The following is an 18,955-nucleotide window of genomic DNA, read 5'->3' as shown; positions in this document are numbered from 1 at the left end:
ATATGCGGTAGCAATCAGAGTGCATTAGGCGTTTTTAAATTCAATTTCCTGTGTTTTTAAACTCCTGCAGTGTGTCGGATTGAAACCGGTCGTATGTTCCAGCGCGACAGGAAGAACACATGACGCCAAAATGGGTTTTTACACTGCGATATGTGTTTCAGTGGAATGTTCTGTGTTTGACTCGAATAACAAAATGTGATGTTTGGTGAGACTCAAAGGTCAAGCAATCGTTCCTCACACACATGTACACACACAGAGTACACACACACACACACGTTGGAGACTCAAAAGCTTATTACATCTTTTACCTTGTAGGCTGAAATATGAAAAAAAAATCAATCTTTTCTCCGCCTGCAGGAGCTGGAGGCTGGTCTCCTCTCACCTCAGACAGGTACCAGTGGCTGGAGGTCGACCTGGGCGAGCGGACCAAGATCACCGCCGTCGCCACTCAGGGTCGCTACGGCAGCTCCGATTGGCTGACGTCGTACCTGCTGATGTTCAGCGACACGGGACACAACTGGAAGCAGTACAGACAGGAGGACAGTATAGGGGTGAGTGCATACTGCGGTGGACAGTAACAAAACACACTGAAACAACTAGTATGAGTAGAAGAACAGTAACAGCATACGGTGAAATCATAAATCTATACTGAAGTAGCTCTTGGCGTTCAAAACCTGCGTTACTCCCCTGAAGAAATGTGATGAAATAACCATGAGAGTGAGAAGGTGCTGCATTTAATGCATTTAACAAAAACGTGAACAATTTCAAATAAACATATTCGCAGAAAATGTCTTTCCATGGAGAATACAAACCTGCTTGAGTGACAGACAACTGTAGAATATATGTCAAAATATATACATCTGTGTTTGAAGTCAAGTCCATCCATCCGTTTTCTGCCACTAATCTGGGGCTGAGGTGAAAACAGGCTAAGCTAATAAGCCAAATTAATTAAAATAGTTTGCCAGCTCCTTCTGAAAGGATCTCGAGGCGTTCCCAAGCCAGGAAAGATGTATCATCTCTCTCCAGCATGTTCTGGGTCTACACCGAGGTCTCCTGCAATTTGGACATGCTTGGAAAACCTCTAAAGGAAGACGGCGCCCAGGAACGATTCTGATCAGACGTCTGCATCGCTTTTATAACTGCCGACTAACTTCAGGCTCGAGATGTCGGAGCTCCTTACTCTTTCTCCAGGGTTGAGTCCAAACACCCTTCAGAGGAAACTAATTACAGCTGCTTGTATCCACATTTTCATTCACTACCCAAAAGGTGAGAGTTGGAACGTAGATTGACTCAGAAATGAAAACCTTTGCATTTTGCTCAGCTCCTTCTTTACCACAGCGTTGACGTCACGCTCCAGTTTACCCTCAATCATGAACAAGAGATAGTAGACACAGAATAACTTAACTTCTTAACTAAACGGTACTTTGATTGGTCAGTGTGATATTGCAATCTCAGGCTGAGCCGACCACTGATAACACAATCTCACTTCAGTAATAAAAACAAAAGAACACAAGGAAATGAACAATGAACACAATAAAAATGAGATTTTACCATTTCAAGCAAAGTGTTGTTTTTCTTCAACCGTTATGACGTGCAGATCAAGAATCTAGTATTATTTTAATCTTAAATTTAATATCCTTCTAACTTGAATGTATTCTCTCTTCCATTTGTCATTCTTGCAATAAAGATAAAGCCAAACAGAAAACCATTAGACCATTAGAAACAAGTAGAAAAGAGGCTGCGGTAGGTCGAGACAGTACCACCTAAAGTACTGAGACACAAGTGCACAAACAGGACTGTACTGTAGGTGCAGTATCAGGTAATAGATGTGAAGATGAACACCACTCAGGTTCATTACGCCTCATTTTCCTGCACTACCACGCTCATATTTATTGTGGATTTGGCGTTTAGCAGCGCCGGTCTGCAGGGATCAGTCTATCCTGCCGAGATAATCACAGTCATCAGGAGCCTTTGACTCCTCATTAATAATGTATGAACCAATGAAGGAGCTCTGCTGACTGTGCGGACCTGTTGCCAAAACACTTAGGCTGCTGTTGACGGACACGGAGCGGGACAGAGAGGCAGCGCAGCGTCACTTTCCTGGCCGAGGCCGATGCCGAGGCGATGCAGTCCGGAGCACGAAAGGGAAAATTCCAGTGTGTTTGTTTGCTGAACCGCAGCGCTTCAACGCACACGTTCAATCTAAAGTTTTGTTTGTTTTACTTAGGAGGAAGAAGAGAAAAGGAGTGTTGGATAATCAATCAAAATGGGCTTTAAATTTTGATCATCGTTATCAAACATAGCATTGGCAATCATCACCGTTTTTTCTTTTTGCCCGTGGCTTCATGTATGGGTCTGGCACACATAGATAGAAAAAAAAAAAATACTTCAAAGACGACAGAGCTGGCTCACCTGGAGCCTGCAGCTTCACATCCAGACATGTATGACTCAGTGCGTTTACATGACACTCAAGAAAACCGAATAACTGTGTTAGTCAGACTATGATCGGATTTCTAAGATGCATGTATACACCTTAGTCTGACTAAAATCGGTCCGGATTGGATTTCTCATAGTCGAATTAAAGCACCCAGATTATTCGATTGATAGTCGCATTACTCCTGCATGTATACGTCCCAGCGGATCAGATCGGATTTTGCGTTCCGCGCAGGTGCAAGATTTTTCCCCGGGGCTGTGAGCCAGAAGTAGACGGCGGCGGCGGTGGCGGCGGCGGCGGCTTTCCTCCGAAATCACCCCAAGAAAGAGCACCATTGTGCATCTAGTCTGTGTAATTATCATGTACACCATATACGAAGTGTACAAAGGATGTAGCTTCCTCTCGCTCTTCGTACGCCATCTTTCTTGAATGCCGAGGCAGCTGGTGACGTAAAGAGGTCAGCCGGAGGTGCGCCGTTAACACTAGTTGAAATGGGTACAGCGCCACCTAGTCGTACCGGGGTATGACATGCTCCGGACAATAATCCGATTTTCTCACCGGCATGTATACTCGGACAATTGCAGTTGTCTGATTGAGTAGCACAGCAGAACTATGGCTGTAATCTGACTAAGCTGTGCATGTAAACGCACTGACTGATACAAGCGGTAAATCCTGCAGAAATACTAAAGGAGTTACCTCATTTTGTTGCTATATTAGTGTCAAATTCAGAGTCAGAATCAGCTTTATTTGCCAAGTATGTGAACATGTATAAGGAATTTGCCTTTGTTTTTTTCTTAGCACACAATGTACAATGACATAAACATGAACATAAACATAACATAGCAAACATTCAACTAGAAAGAACAAATCAATTTTGATCAACTAGCTAAATAGCTAACAACAACGTGAAATGACATTTTTGAAAGTTCAACATTTGGACCCTGTTTGTGTAATCTGTAATCTAAAGACAACAGTTTGCTGTTTTGTGCTGAACTATTCCAAACAGTCGAGATGTGACATGTTGTTCCTGAACTGATTCCCGTCTTCATCCTGAGCTAAGTTAGCCATCTGTTGGCAGTATCTTCATACTTAACATAGCTTAACTCTCAGCAAGACAGCAACGCATATTATTCATAATATCAGACGTTTCCTACAAGACTGACACATTATTTATACCCTGCCTCATTGCTCTGGCTATCAGTCCTTAAAAAAAAGAAAGTTTGTGTGGATTTTCTTTGCCATTTTGTTGCTAATTTAGTGTCAATTCCTAATCAAGGACACTTTCATTCAGCCGGTAAGAGCGCTAACAACAGCATGACACAAGATCACATGCAGAGTTTCTGAGCATCTTCCTGGTTCAGGGCTGAAATAACACTACACAAGGTGATTTTTTATGTTTTCTATGGTTTGATTCAAGCAATATAAAACCAATATAATATAAACGTACTGAGGCAGTGTTACATTATCATAAATCATCAAATGATGAATGGAATACAAGGTTCCAGGCTGACATAATGTAAGAAAGATGTACTTTCTTCAGTTTAAAGTCTCCTGTTGTAATTGTACATGGTTTTATTTTTGTACACAGCCACAGGAATACAAAGTCGTTTTGATCTTGTTTGTGTAGGAAGCAATCACAGCGATGAATCCCGTCAGCACAGTGAGCCAGTTCAAATTATGTTTTTCTGAGTTTCTCACTTTCATGCTCCTTTTTTCACCAAAATCAAAGCAACAAATATACAAATGAAAAAATGGAAAAACACAGGTTTAGTTCACTGCCAGCGTGGACAATTATCCGGGGTAAAGCCACGTTTGTTACAGCGGTACAGGAGGAGCTTTTCATCGGGAGCAGAGCTGAATCCAGCTAATCTCAACACTGTGGATTAAGAACAGGTTGATCTGACGCTCTACATATGCCGAACACATTTCAAACTGCTTCTTAACTCCTGTGCGTTGGTCAGCTCAGCTTTTACAGTCTGTGGGAAGAGAACGCTGACGGCAGAGTCACTGGACAAACCACAACATATTAACTACTGAGCCTCAAGAGCGCGAAGACCAGCTAAACGGATGTTTTCTCACATTTCTGTCTCTTGCATTAACTCTTCAAATGTTCTGTGTAAGATTAAATGCTTCTAAACTGAACAAACCTCGAAATAAAGAAGGCGTGAGGTGCACATTAATGAGAGGAAAATGAGAACCTCTCACCTGCCATCGTCACCGGATGCCTTCCATTGCGTGACACCATCCGACCCAAACTCGTCAAAGCACCTGGAGTGCAGATTCACAATACATTTAAACAGTGTGGATTTCAGTGAACACAGGTGTGAAAACAGGAAGCTGAACACCGCAAGAGACATTTAACTTCCTTCTCACTATTTAGCAGTACAGGAGACTCAGGTCATGTTTCTAAAGATAAATATGATTCTGTTATATACAAGTGCGTGCATAATCAATTTGATAAATGTCTGTTTTAGATGTAAGAACAGCAAAAGTTTGCCATAAAGGAGATCTATGCACTGTTACAAGACTATAACACAACCCAGCATCTCTCCCCATCATGCGAGCACATCCAGCTCCACTCTCTCATGATTACAGAGGAATTAATACGTTAATTATGTGTCTAAGCTTTCATTCAGCTGTGGGAGAGCCAGTTAACCTGCATGTCAACTTCAAGGGAGGGATGTAATTAGGATAGATTGCCAGATGGGAGAGATGGCGAGAGATGAAAAGAGCGATCCATCAGGCTTGCAGCCCGGAGTCAGGACGGAGGCAGAGTGACCGATTCAATCTTTAAATGGCACGTTTTGGCAGAACATGTTCATTGTTAATCCAGAAGAATATCATATGAGAATAGATTTAAATATCTACTATAACAAAAAGAAAAAGACCCTGCAGGAATAGAGTGTGCACACAACTAAACTGCATGATGGTGCCAGAATTCACTGTATTTTCTGAAATTCTCGCTGTGTTTTGATGGAAACCTGACTTCATAAATCCTCTGTACATGTGTTTGTGTGTTTTCAGTCTTTTCCAGGTAACAGTAATGCAGACAGCGTGGTTCAGTACAAGCTGCAGCAGCCAGCCGTCGCTCGATTCCTCCGCCTCATTCCTCTGGACTGGAACCCCAGCGGGAGGATTGGGCTCCGGCTGGAGACCTACGGATGTCCTTACAGTGAGTCTTTTTTTTGTTGTCTTTCGCCCGCCCTGACTGGGCTCTCCTGGGATTCTCATAGGAGTGGACAGATGCTGGCTGTCTCCAGGGCGGCCTGTGTCACCATAGCAACACAGACTACACACCTATCCTGCTGCTTACAAGTAAAGCTGCTAGTAATAAAGTACTGGACTAATCATACCTAGAGGAACGTTTGCTGCAGAAATCTAATCTTCAGAACGAGACGTGATTTAAAAAATATTGCACTCAAATTGAATTGAGAAGTAATAAAAGCAAAGTCTTCAGTGGGGAACTGTTGGATTATTGTAATAAGAAGGTTGGTTGTGAGAGGCAACAGTTATTAGAGACTCGCAAGAAGGAAATGGGTCCAGGCCATTTATAACAACCATCTTTTTCTTTAAAAGTCGGCCTTAATCAACCTGCAGGTAGTTAATGAGCAAAGACGATGCATATTGAAGAGAACTGAAAAGAATGTAGCCGCCAGGAAGGAAGAAGTGGAAGAGATCGAATGCCAAGCAGCATTTTTAATACTCTTATAAAAACGTTATGAAAAATATTGTGTCAATTCACGTGTGCAGAATTAAGAAAGTAAGACAGAATAAGGGCTTCATGCATCAGAATCAAGACAAAATGTTGTTTTAAATCTGCTGTAAGCGTCTCCTACGTCACCATGCTTGCACAACTTCTTTGCCTTCTAGTGTTTTTTATTGATTGGCCCTTTAAGCAGTATAATCCGACACCAGAGATGATAACTCTCCCTGTTCCTCTACTGCCCCTGAAAGTACCAGAACCGCAGGATGCTGCTTTCCACTTCCGCCTCTTGGTGGAGTTCTTTGTCCTGATTGGATAGGATGTGCAGGGATACCAGAAAGTGTATTTTCTCTTTTACTTTATGAGCAGGAAGACCAGAGACATTAGAATTATTTCATGTGTACTTTAATGAATATATAATCTACAGCAGCTTTAAGAGGATAAAAAAATACACACAAAAGTCTCAAAATGAACCCAAGAAATCTGGCAAGGTGAATAAATTAAATGAAAGGAGCACCTTGATAGTTTACCTCTCGTAACTCAGTCATCCTGTTGAATTTACAGTCTACATGTTGCTTCATAGATTTACTCTCAACATATTCAGTAGTGTGAAAACCTCAAAGTAATTCTGAAAAGCTTCATTTTTCATAATTTTTAGGGAGGCTGCAAATCCAAACCTGTAAGGCCTGCCGCCTGTGGGAAACTGTGAGTGTGGGTGAAGGCACTTTCTCCGTCATCTGTTTGACTCTTAATTGGTTTCCAGATTGTTTTTTTCCCACTCAAAAGTAAAACAACATGGTGTAAATTCTCTGAGTACTTCGTAATCAATTAAAGTGCCTTGTGTTTTCTCATTTCATAATTTTCACACTGTATCACCGTGTTATGTTTAGTATGCACACCTGTTGCGTTACCAGTTTATATTCTTTTGTGATACATTAGCACATTTCCCAACACACTTTTTCTGACTGGTATGAGTTTTGCATGTTGGCTTCTTGGCTTCCTACCAACTGTTGCCTCCCTCAACGTTTTAATTTTCACATCATCTCATCACTGATATCCATCATGTTTCACACTCTTCTCCCTGAAGCCAGAAAAGCCTCCGGGAGAAAGCGGGAAATCACAGTTCGTTAACACGTTAATTGGTTCTGTTTCACGACAGATTATCAGCATAATTGTTCTCCTCTCGTGGGGGGAAATAACACATCATATCTGAACTGTAAACATCCACCTTTTGTTTTAAAGGGGGAAAAAACATCTCTGGCCACAATGTTTCTTAATTTAGACACAGAACAAAAACATGCTGTTTGAAGAATAGAGATTGTTTCATGTGGATCAGACACAAATAAAACATATTGCATCTGCTTTTTTCCGCACTGTTATGTAACTAGTTTTGCAGTTTATTAATACGACAGTACAAAATCATGTGGACTGCATCTTGGAGATGGGAGCCCTGCCTATTCTGCAGTGGACAGATAAGAGACGAGTCCTGACTTCCAGGAAATACTTTTATACATCTCTTTGTGTTGGCAAACGGAATTTCTGCTTGAATGATATTCAGAGGAGTCGATGTTTGTACTGCAGAGGAGCCACCGGGACCTGGTCTGAGTAGATGGTGGGCATACAGAGATGAGGACTCTGACACCAGAGACATTACCATCTTTGGCTTGGTTTGTTTAAAGTCAGGAAATCATTGTGGATACCAAGACCACAATCTTCCTCGACTTGCATCTCGACTTGCCAAATATGTTAGAGATTCAATGTGTGAGACAGATAATTGTTGAGTCTCACTCTCAGGTCATCAGATACGATGCTTTGACGCTGATGACACTGGGAATGAGACTCAACAATCAACCGTCTCCCTCCAGTATTGCTTATTGCTCCTTTTAATGAACATCATCTCATTATGTTGATAGAAAACTTAATAAGGCTGGTACGACGTTTCCTTCAAAATGTATTCGCTGTTGCAAATTAGTCGCGTACGAACATAAATTCTCAGAGACAGGGTTGGAAAAACAAATAATCATTAAATTAATAATGCTTGTTAAACAAATTGCTGTCAAAAGGCAGTCGCTTAAATGCACACCAGTGGCAGCACACGTGCACCTTCGTGGCCTCCGTGAGCATAAAAAGAAGTTTGTCTCCTGATTGCTAACAAGCTGCAAGTACCAGGCACCAGTGTGAACTCAAAGAGCAAAGAAGAGGCCAGATGGAAACAATAAAGTGTTACAGAAACAGAAGCAAAATATCTAATTAGAAATCTGAAATGATATGATATGATCTTTTATTAAACAACAAGCTCTTTAGTTGGCCTCAAAACACTCTCTATGTTAAAGGATGTGTCCTTCTTACACAGATTGTATCCTCACTGATTGTTCACCCCCTCCCTTGAAAGGCTATCTGTATTTTTCTGTTTGCTTTCTGCTCAGAGCTCCACTGCAGCTGTGGAAAAACACCAACAGAAGCCGTCCTACATGTTTACCTCTGCTCGAAGCAGCCTGTTCTCACTCAGCAGCAGCCTGGTCGGTGGCCTTGCACTTCAGTGTTTGAGCTATATTCCTGGAGGCTCCCCTCTGGCGTAGTAGTATAAAGCACAAGAGGAATCCGAGTTGAGGGGGCGGTAGGGTGGTAGGGTGGTTGATATGCTGGACTTTCCCCCAGGACACCTGGATTTACTTTCCTGTGTGTTGACTTTGATTTAGATGTTTTACTAAACCTAACCAAACCGTGACCATTTCACAATGTTAATAAACGTCCAAAAGTCATCATTGTTCCTGAAATGTTATTTTAAAAGTCTAACCAGACACTAAGAGTAGTTTTTTGTGTCTGGGTTGACCACTGACGCGCAAAGGTTTAGTAGAGCCGCCGTATTTGACGAGTTGGGAGTGAGAACTTGTCGACTTAAACACAGTTACATTCGCTTGACTGTAGTTTTGTGGAAACTTTTCAATCGGCTGTGCCTTTGCGCCACTGGAGCAAAGTCCATCTCCCCAACGAGAGCAAAGTTACTACATTTTATTTACTACACGCAGTAAAGATTTCTCGTCACCACCTGCTGTGCACCAGCTCTACTTTTTGTGTTGAAAAAGGGGGCATGGTTTTAGGACCTAAGGTGCTGGTTGAATGTTTCACTGCTCTTTTACAGAAACTGATATGACCAAATATTCCTGACTGCTGTATCTCTTCGTTGTGTCTCAGCTTCTGATGTCGTGAGTCTGGACGGCAGCAGCAGCAGCAGCCTGGTGTACCGGTTAAGCCCCGGGACGAGGCGGACGCCCAGAGACGTCGTCTCTCTGAAGTTTAAAACCGTGAGGAATTCTGGGTCGCTGCTGCACGCAGAGGGAGACGGAGGACTCAGCCTCAGTCTGGAGTTGGAGAGAGGAAAGCTACAGCTGCTGCTCAGACGAGGTACAACACACCACATACCGATATACTGACAGATACTGACATCTATTCATGCTGATAGCCACTACACTGGAAAAACCTGCATAAACACCAGGCTTATCTGTAGAATGATAGTGGGATATAAAGGTAGCACAACCAAATCTGCTGTTATAAATGGCAGGGCTTAAGAAAGCTTATGTTGTCGACATCCCCTGGAAAAATAAAAATGCGGCAGGTAAACACATTTCTTCTGATAAGGAACATGACGTTTACATCTATATCATCCGACAGCAACACCAGTAAAAATCTACAGCTCAAAGCGGGTTTATCAGCAAGAACACATTTTGTTTCAGGTAAATTGTGACTCACTTTGTGGACTTACTGCTACAAAACAACTTTAGAAGGTGGACAAGGACATAAATTCTCAAAAATAACTTTGGATTTGTTGTGGCTTGGTGAGGATTACTCTTTCAGCTCTAGACTTTAGACTTCAGACTTTGAAAATAATCTTTTTCAGAGACACGTACATCACAGGGAAAAAACAACAGACAAATACATGAAGTACAGTACAACATCACGCACCAATGAGTGGCAAAGCAACATGAAAATCAGACTCATTTCCTCAGCAAGTCCCCCAATTTAGGGCTCCCAGGCTTTTTCCAAAGTGCACCCCTGTGCTTGTTCTAGGATAGACGACACACGCTGCCACCTGATTGGTTTAAATGTTGTCTCGCACTCTGCTGCGGCGTCTCTGTCTCGTTACAGCCGTGATGGATGGTTCCCGTTGACTGTAGCATGTGTTAGGGGCCGGACTCTGCAAGAATTGATGCATGAATACCGTCTGCACAGGTGTGTGTGGGGGTGTGTGTGTGTGTGTGTTCTCCATGATAGGTAGACTTTGCTTAATTAAATTAAAAGATCACATTTGACGTAATGTTATGGTAAAAGACCTTAAAAGAAGTCTTTTATTAAATTTTTTTTTTTATGACAAGAAACAGAGGTCCCCTCGTAGATGGGGGAGAAATGAAGTGCCCTGTTAGTGATATTGACGTGTATGTGTGCGTGTTTTTTTTTTAAATATTTCCTTTCTCCCGTTCCTACCTTTACAGGACAAAGGAACTTGGTGACAGAACGAGAAAAGGATGGATGAATGAACATAAAGGTGTAGGGGATGAGGGAGTTTGTGAAAAAAGAAAGGGGGGAGGAAGATGAAGATGAAGAAAGATGAAAAGAAAGAGGAGGGGAAGGAGTGAGGTTGAGGTAGAGTAGAGGGAGATGAAGACGGAGGGAGGGATGGAGAAAATATTTCAGCTGCCAGATGGGGTTCCTGATGAGAGGTGAGCCATATGCTGATAATTCAGCATGGCAGCCTGGCAACCTCTGGTTTAACCCCATTTACACACACACACACACACACACACACACACACACACAAAAAAAAACCACACACACACACACATACCTGTCAACATTGCTAACAGGGCACTTGATTTCTCCACTGCTAAGAGGGGACTTCTGTTTCTGGTCATTTAAAAAACAACTAAAATAGAATAGAAAAGCTTCTTTTAAGGTCCCTAATTTCTTATAAGAAATTGCCAAGAGGGAACTTCCTTCAGCAACGTCTACCTCCATAGAGAACACACACACACACCTGTACAGACTGCATCTATGCATCAAATCTGGCAGAGTCCAGCCCCTAACACATGCTACAGTAAACGGGAACCATCTCTCTTGAGTCCCTGCACAACTGTGTGAGTGGGCTGCTCATGGATCCTCAGCTGTACTGCAGCCGGCATGTTCGGGCCGTTAATGGCAGTAACAACTGGATGTCTTGTGTTGACGTTGACTGTGCATTTGTTCACACAGTAAAATCTGCTGTAATCTACGGGCAGCAGTTCACACACGAGCAACATGTTGACACTGTTAACTAATTAAAATCAAATATATTCTCTGAAAACATTTTAGACATTTTTTAGAACATATAATTACTTTACTAGTGGTTTTATCAAAACATGTCAGATTTACTGTATTTCTCAATGTGGCTCATACAAGGAATTATTAATGATGTATTAAATTAATCCTGTATGAAAATGCTTTCTACTGATTTACAATTTTTTTAAGCTTTACATTAAATATGAAGAAATAACAGCAAATACTATGCTGGACTAAAGAGGCAACAATGCTGAATAAAATCTCTTCAGGTCAAAAAAGAACATTTTGCAAAGTTATTTTCATTTGGACGTCTGTCCATGCCAGCCCAGTGACTATTTCGGAGTTGGAGTGAGAATGGTCCTCGAAATCGAAGTTTCAAAGCTCAACTTGAAACCAGAACGGAGTTTTTGTTGTTGAGCAGAGATTTGTGTAGATATCAATAAATCCAAAAAGGTATCTGTTAAATATCGAGTATTCCAGAAGTTATCTGTTGAATGTCTGGTATCAAGAAGGTATCCCTTAAATGTCTAGTAATCCAGAAGGTATCCTTTGAATATTGGGTATCCAGAAGGTATCCGATGAATATTGAGTAATCCAGAAGGTATCCGATGAATATTGGGTAATCCAGAAGGTATCCCTTAAATGTCTAGTGATCCAGAAGGTATCCTTTGAATATTGGGCATCCAGAAGGTATCCGATGAATATTGAGTAATCCAGAAGGTATCCGATGAATATTGAGTAATCCAGAAGGTATCCGTTGATTATTGAGTATCCAGAAGGTATCCCTTAAATGTCGAGTAATCCAGAAGGTATCCTCTGAATAACAAGTATCCAGAAGGTATCCCTTAAATGTCGAGTAACCAGAAGGTATCCCCTGAATATCGAGTATCCAGAAGGTATCCATTGATTATTGAGTATCCAGAAGGTATCCCTTAAATGTCGAGTAACCAGAAGGTATCCATTGAATATCAATTATCCAGAGCCAATGTCTTGTTATCTGAAGGTCACTGGTTCGATTCTCCTGTTCTGCATGTTGAAGTGTCCTTGGGCAAGGTACTGAAAGGCAAACTGCACGTGATGTGCTGGTGGGTACCTTGCATGGCAGCCACCACAATCGGTGTATGAATGTATGTATGAAGTACTGTAGGTCGCTTTGGACACTATATTCGTTAGGATGTATCCTCTGGGAACCATCAATATCTGTACAAAGTTTTGATTCAGGAATGTTGAGATATTTCACTTGTTGGCTAGAGATGAGGAGTCAGGGCTTAATTAAATACAGGAAGATGAATCCTCTGGAGAACATGAATGCCTGTACAGAGTTTACTGACAATCCAACTACAGTTTGTTGAGATAATGTCATTATTTAAGATCATGTTACTTAACAGAAACACTGTTCAGTGTCAGTGTTAGAAGAGACTGCAGCTCAAGTAAGAGGAATTCAAAGCCGTCCATTGAAACTATAGAAGAGAAAGAGAGCTCGGCTTCTTCAAACAAACACAAAAACAGTTTTTTCTCCTTATTCTCTCCCTCTGTCTCTGCCCTTTTTATAACTGCTTTTTGTTTCCCTCTTTTCTGTTCCAATTACTGTTGTTTGTCTTCACAGACCTCCAGTTCCTTTACTTGTTTCCATATCAAAAGAGACCATTTGCAGTTTTCCGATGTTTTCTGTTTTTTTCTTGACATTTTAATGTGCTAGTTCAGTCCTCAGCCTTTTTTTCTCTAGGTCGGATGCCCTTCATCATCCTGTCTCTCATTATCTCACTCTCTGCCTTCTTTCTTATCTTTCCTTTCCTCCCCATTTCCTCTCCATCCTCTCTGCCCTCTCTCTTTTTTAGGTTACAGATTGTGTAATTTAGGTCATCTGCTGTGTTTTAGTTGACCCTGAGCTCATGCATGATCTGGACTGCTCTGCTAACACCGTCACATGCTGGTCTGACCCCCTCCGGTGCATGTGTAGTTCACTTTATGAGGCAACTCCGAGTAACAGCTCTGCACAGAGACAGAAACTCTGTCCTGGATAACAGAACACAAAACATTACTGGTAAGAAATGTGAGGGTAGATTTTTGTAATGTAATTTAAACTGTCCTGTCAGATTGAGAAGCATCAGGATTTCCTTGAGCTGTGATTACTGTGTCAGATATTTGCTTTTTATTCCGTCACCTTCACAGCTGTGGTCAACGGCATTATCCGTCCTTTCGTCCCATTCTCGTGAACGCAGTATCTCAAGAATTTCTTTTCATCTAACACAAATGTCCACTTCGACTTAAGGATGAGATGTTTAATTGATAAAAGATCGCTGTGACCTCATTGCTGACTTTTTGTCTTTTGTCCAGCATCTCTTTTACAGTTTGATACTATGTTTAAAGACCATTAACCTCTTAAATTAAGGATCTCAGAAGCCTTTTTTCCCAATTTCCTGTTCGTGTATCATATTAAATCTTCATGCAATCATCAGTTTTGTATTCTTCATTTAGGTCAGATTTTTATAGACTCCAAGGATGGATGACATGACTCGACATGCTTTAGTGTCTGTTGAAGGTTACCCAAATCATGATCTTTTCATAAACCTAACCAAGTAGTTTTAGTGCTGAAACCTTGTAACGGTTGGCTGATATTATAAAAAGGTATTGGCCTGTCATAGATATTTTGGTATTGGTGAATATGTTGGATATGTGCCGATATAAAACACGTTTTGTTTTATGCTTATTATTGTAACCATGATGAGAAAAGTCACATGACTTTGTCCTTTCCTGCACATCCAAAGTTCTCACAGTGTGAAATGCTTTTCAGCAAGCTTTATTTTGATAGTCTAACTAAAGGTTGTATATTTGTTATTTCTTATCTGACTGTGGGACCATCGGTGCAAAAGTGTAAGGCCACCGATCAAGCTGCCATACTTGACCCAAGTTAGGGAGTGAGAATGTGTTAGATAGACATTTTACTAAACCTCCAAAGTCCCTTCAGCAGTAGATTTATGTAGCTTAGTCATCTCACCCCACCTTCCTCATGAGATATAAACCTCAGGAAGACACATGAGTGTGAATCTTAATGGGCTATCAAAGTGCCAAAATGTTTGCTTCTCTCAAGTGTGTTTATAATTTGAAAAATTATGTTTGGAGCTGATTACAGTGGAAGCAGTTCCTGATAAGTGCTGTCTTTGTCTTCCTGTGTAATCAGAGTCACAATCGACAGCTGCAGACATGATGTTCAGCAGAGACTGCGAGAAACGAGGCGAACACATCCAGTGTGACCCTTCTCGAAGCTCACAGAAACACGCTGCAGTCATTGTCACTTTTTAATCCATCATTTATCCAAAGCAGTAAGCCTTGTTGTGCAGTCTCTCTCACATCCACATTCACAGCCACAGTCAGGGTTATCTGGGCTTCAAATACTGAACACAGCTTCATGGAGATGTGCTTTGCACGCTCGAGCTCTGATGATGAAAAAATGTTTTGATTTTTGCAACCTCGTGACCTTTCCTCGGCGCCATCACCCCCATCTTTTGAATTTTTCGGAACTGCTGACCTGTTGCTTGTTAATATTTTCTGTGCACATTCTCACTCCCATCAGGAAGTGACCTATTGATTTCTGGTGCCCCCCCCCATCACAATTCATATCACAATCTTGCTCAAGGACTCACTGACAGTAGGTTTAACACTCAGTGGACTTTTCTTTTTTTTTACATTTCACTCCTAGATTTTCTCCAGTTGGTCCCAAAAAAAAAAAGTCCTCTCCCTGATGGCTTTAACACTCTAATAAATCTGCAGAGGAAGACAGAGAGTGATAAAGAAAAGAAAAGACAGGGTTGTATGTATTAATATGAATTATATTTTTATTTGTTTGCCCTCTGATCTCTCATATTGATTCCCTCTTTCTCTTCCCAGTCATTGAGACGATAATCAAATGATCCATTCAATGAAGCCTCAGTCATGATGTCCCCTCTCTTCTCTTGGACAGCATCTTATTTGTTTTTAAGTCTCACTATCCTTCCCCTCATATCGATTGAGCTGTCTCTCTTCAACTCGTCCAGACTTTAATCAAATAACTCATGGCAATAACTGTGCTGACAGGACAGACTTCCTCGCTGTCATGAGCTCCACATCCAGACTCTCTCCGTCTGAATGAAGTTGTTTTTCTCATCCAAACTGCAGTCAAGTATATCATCTCACAAAATGGGCTGAAATGCCAAAAATACATTTATCCATCAACTTCCAAACTGTCTTTGTTCCTCTCTCTGAAGTTGGACTTGTTCCTCCCGAAAGAATATCTCGATGCATTTTTAATGGCCGACTGTATTCAGCTCTTTCTGCGCCTCCTTCTCTCAGCAGAAATAACAAAGTTTCTCTCCCAGCACTTTGGGGGGATGTAGAAATGGATCCACTAATTTGGACCGGCTGGCGCTCATCTATCATTAATGATGTCTCGCCATGATTCCTCTGCATTATCACATATTTGGCTTCCGTTCTCAAATTCTACTATGCAGATATTCAATAGTCCCTAACGAGACGAGAGAGGCTGACCTCAGCGTGCTGCTCTCTGCGGGATACTGAGAAAATTTAAATATTAATCACAGTGAAGAAGCTGCTATTGGCCTGGTGTTCACCTCTCTTAGCATCAGGCCAGATACAGGAATAGTCTTCTGATTGACACCAGACAAACTCATTTTTATACTGCTACCTTCTCTGCTCATCATCATCATCTCTTCCAGGTTCATCCTCCGAGCCCCGGCGTCTCGCCTCTCTCGGCAGCCTGTTAGACGATCAGCACTGGCACCATTTAGCGGTGGAGCGGCGCAGCTCTCACCTCAACCTCACTGTGGACAAACACACCGAGAGGGTTCAGATCCCTGCAGAGTTCAGCCACTGGGAGATCAGACAGGTGGGAGGAAATCTGTACAACCGCTGAATGTTCAATATGACCACAACCTCAGAAGAAAGAATCTGTATTCAACCATATGTACTGTATGTGTCTGTTGGTTCTGTCCAAACACAGCTCAGTGTGGGGGCAGTCCAGAACCCCGACTCTCAGAAACAAGTCGTCTCCAAGGGGAACTTCCGTGGCTGCTTGGAAAATCTGCTGTACAACAGCCTCAACCTGATACAGCTAGTAAAACACAAAGACCACCAAGTTAAAGTCAAGGTAAGTTCACAGAGCTGAACCAGAAGTAATCAGTGCACCCAGGGCCACGAGGTGGACCCGAGTTCAGATCTTCTGTGGTGATGACATGGTGCTGATCAGAGGAGGATTTATTGACTGATTTAACTGCCGAGGCTTAATTTCTTTAATGTGGATATAAAGATGCTCTTGTTATGGCATCTTTAATGTCCAAAAACGACTGACTGGGTCACATTGTTAATGTGTCCAGAAAGACCATCAACAAACAGCCGTCCTCCTTGGCAGACATGTTTTATTGCCAGGTCTTAAGTAAGGCCGGATCAATTTTAGGAAACCAGACCAGCTTCTCTTTGAGGCGTCTGATTTCTCCCTTAATGTCAGACAATGTGTCGTTTTAAGCAGAACCCAGAAGAAGACAACAAGGCGGGGAGATTAGTGCAAGGAGATTTATCGATACTTCACAAGGGTTATGCAGGTGACTTTAGAGAGAGAGTCCATCGTAGAGGAGGGGGAGGATGATGAGAGGTAGCTCATGGTGGTGGTGGTGGATAGTGTCAGGTGTGGGCAAAGTGCAACAGATTTCAATCTTCCACATGTAACACAAAACGCAATTGTTGGTTCGCGGCTTTGTATTCTTGGTTGTAATCAAGATGTGTCTTCACAAATTATATTTTTGTGCTGTTACATGTTCATTGATTATCCATATTCTGCTGCAAACTGAATTTTCCACAGTGGGATAATAAAGAACAGAAGTGTAAATCAACGTTATTAAAATGAGTCAACAGGAAGTGGAAACAACATGACCCGTGAGGATATAACTACAAAATAAAACAACTTGAAGCAATTTAATGAAAACCCAAACCCTACTAAAGAAAACACATTTTCAGTGTGTGACTAATATGTTTTCAATAAAACAATGTTGGAAACTAATTTGTGTGCGCCCTCAGTGTGTGTGTGAACGTACACTGAGATCTTTGCAGTGATCTGGCTTCTGTCTTGTCAGCAACAGCTTTGAGTTTCCAAAGTTCAGTTCCTTCTCGCACGCTCTGTTCTCTCAGGCCTTTATCTGAGAGGGTATGGCATCAATCTCTGGACAAAGGTCTCTGAACCCAAAATCTATAGACTGCCTCCACAAAATTCCTTTTGGTCATTCGAGCACTGATCAAATATTCTGCTTGGTGTTTTTTGTGACTTTGTGATCACTTATTCAACACAGTGCATCCAAAGCCACAGACCATCAGATATATATCTTGTGGGATCTGTTTGATTTAGATAATAAGACTCTGCTTTTTTTTTCTATTGTTGTTTATTGGTCACCCTTGCTTGAAAGCATTTCCCCTGTGTGTGTGTCTGATTCAACTGGGATTCAATGGCATTGACTTTACCAGTCAGGCGCTGTAGATGCTGTTTTTTCTCGATACAGCTGCTGACGTTGAATGAAGCCAGGACAAAGGGAGTGTAGACTGTGGGTAGACCCTCACTAATGTCTCCTTATCTATGTTTCTACATTCAAGATGAGTGGAGCGATCTCATCAGCGAGAGGCTGTGAAGCGTTTCTGTGCAGAGTGATAAATGCTCTAAAAAGGCCCAGGCAGGAGTGAATTCTTAGTAGATAGGTTCAGAGATTTCACATGCATGGTTGAAGATCTAATAGAGGCAATTTTATGCTAGTACCGTGGCTCTTAATGCACTAGCCACAAGTTATGGTCCAATTTAGCACAGAGACTAAACGGTGCTTCATACGGCTCTGTGAGGGGGCATTAATACAAAGAAAATACGAGTGAGGCTGAGGGAGGATGGTGCGTCAGTGAGACTTTTGGGGTTTTTTAAGGTAACTCTTTACTACGTGTTGTGCAGCAGCAGCCGGCCCACTCCAACGTGATCAAGTGTACATCACTTTAACAGCTCTACAAAGGGCTTTTAGATGTCATCTGTGTTTCCGGAGCATTGTAAAGATAGCAGACGGATGTTCCCAGCAGAGAGCAGAGGGGGCTGTAATATATTACAGCTGCAGCCGTAGCAATAGACCCGGTGTCATAACCACTACTCAAAACAATGGACTGTAACAGAGATGTCAAGATGCTGTAGTGCGGGGCTTACTGTACGCTCTCTTTCATTTTCATTCTTTATCTCTTATACCTCCGAGCTGGGTGACTTTGGTATTTTCAGTTGGTTTTCCTAATCTTATTCTAAGGCCTCTTTGTTATCATTATGGTAATACCAATGTCCTCTTTAAGGAGACTTGCTGATGAGATCATTGCGACAGAGGTCACATCGACACGCCCTCTGCAGCTGATTAATATTCATGTTTCATGTTGTTTTATCTCTCTAGTAATCACTTTTTCCCGTCCCTCCTCCTCCTCCTCTCTCTCTCTCCGCTCTGTAT

General features: G+C 41.8%; 1 protein-coding gene across 1 annotated transcript in view; it reads left to right on the top strand.

Moving 5' to 3' along the window:
* LOC115572765 (contactin-associated protein-like 4) overlaps positions 1 to 18,955 on the top strand; it is a 115,901-nt gene that overhangs the window by 42,271 nt on the left and 54,675 nt on the right. Inside the window, 5 exon segments of the mRNA XM_030403200.1 lie at positions 358 to 551; positions 5,459 to 5,606; positions 9,333 to 9,542; positions 16,163 to 16,332; positions 16,447 to 16,593. Coding sequence (XP_030259060.1) covers positions 358 to 551; positions 5,459 to 5,606; positions 9,333 to 9,542; positions 16,163 to 16,332; positions 16,447 to 16,593 — 869 coding nt within the window.

Source organism: Sparus aurata, chromosome 21, assembly GCF_900880675.1.
Source record: "Sparus aurata chromosome 21, fSpaAur1.1, whole genome shotgun sequence".
NCBI classification, from domain to species: Eukaryota; Metazoa; Chordata; class Actinopteri; order Spariformes; family Sparidae; genus Sparus; species Sparus aurata.
Note: the sequence above shows the minus strand (reverse complement) of the source record. Positions and strands in the feature narration are given on the sequence as shown.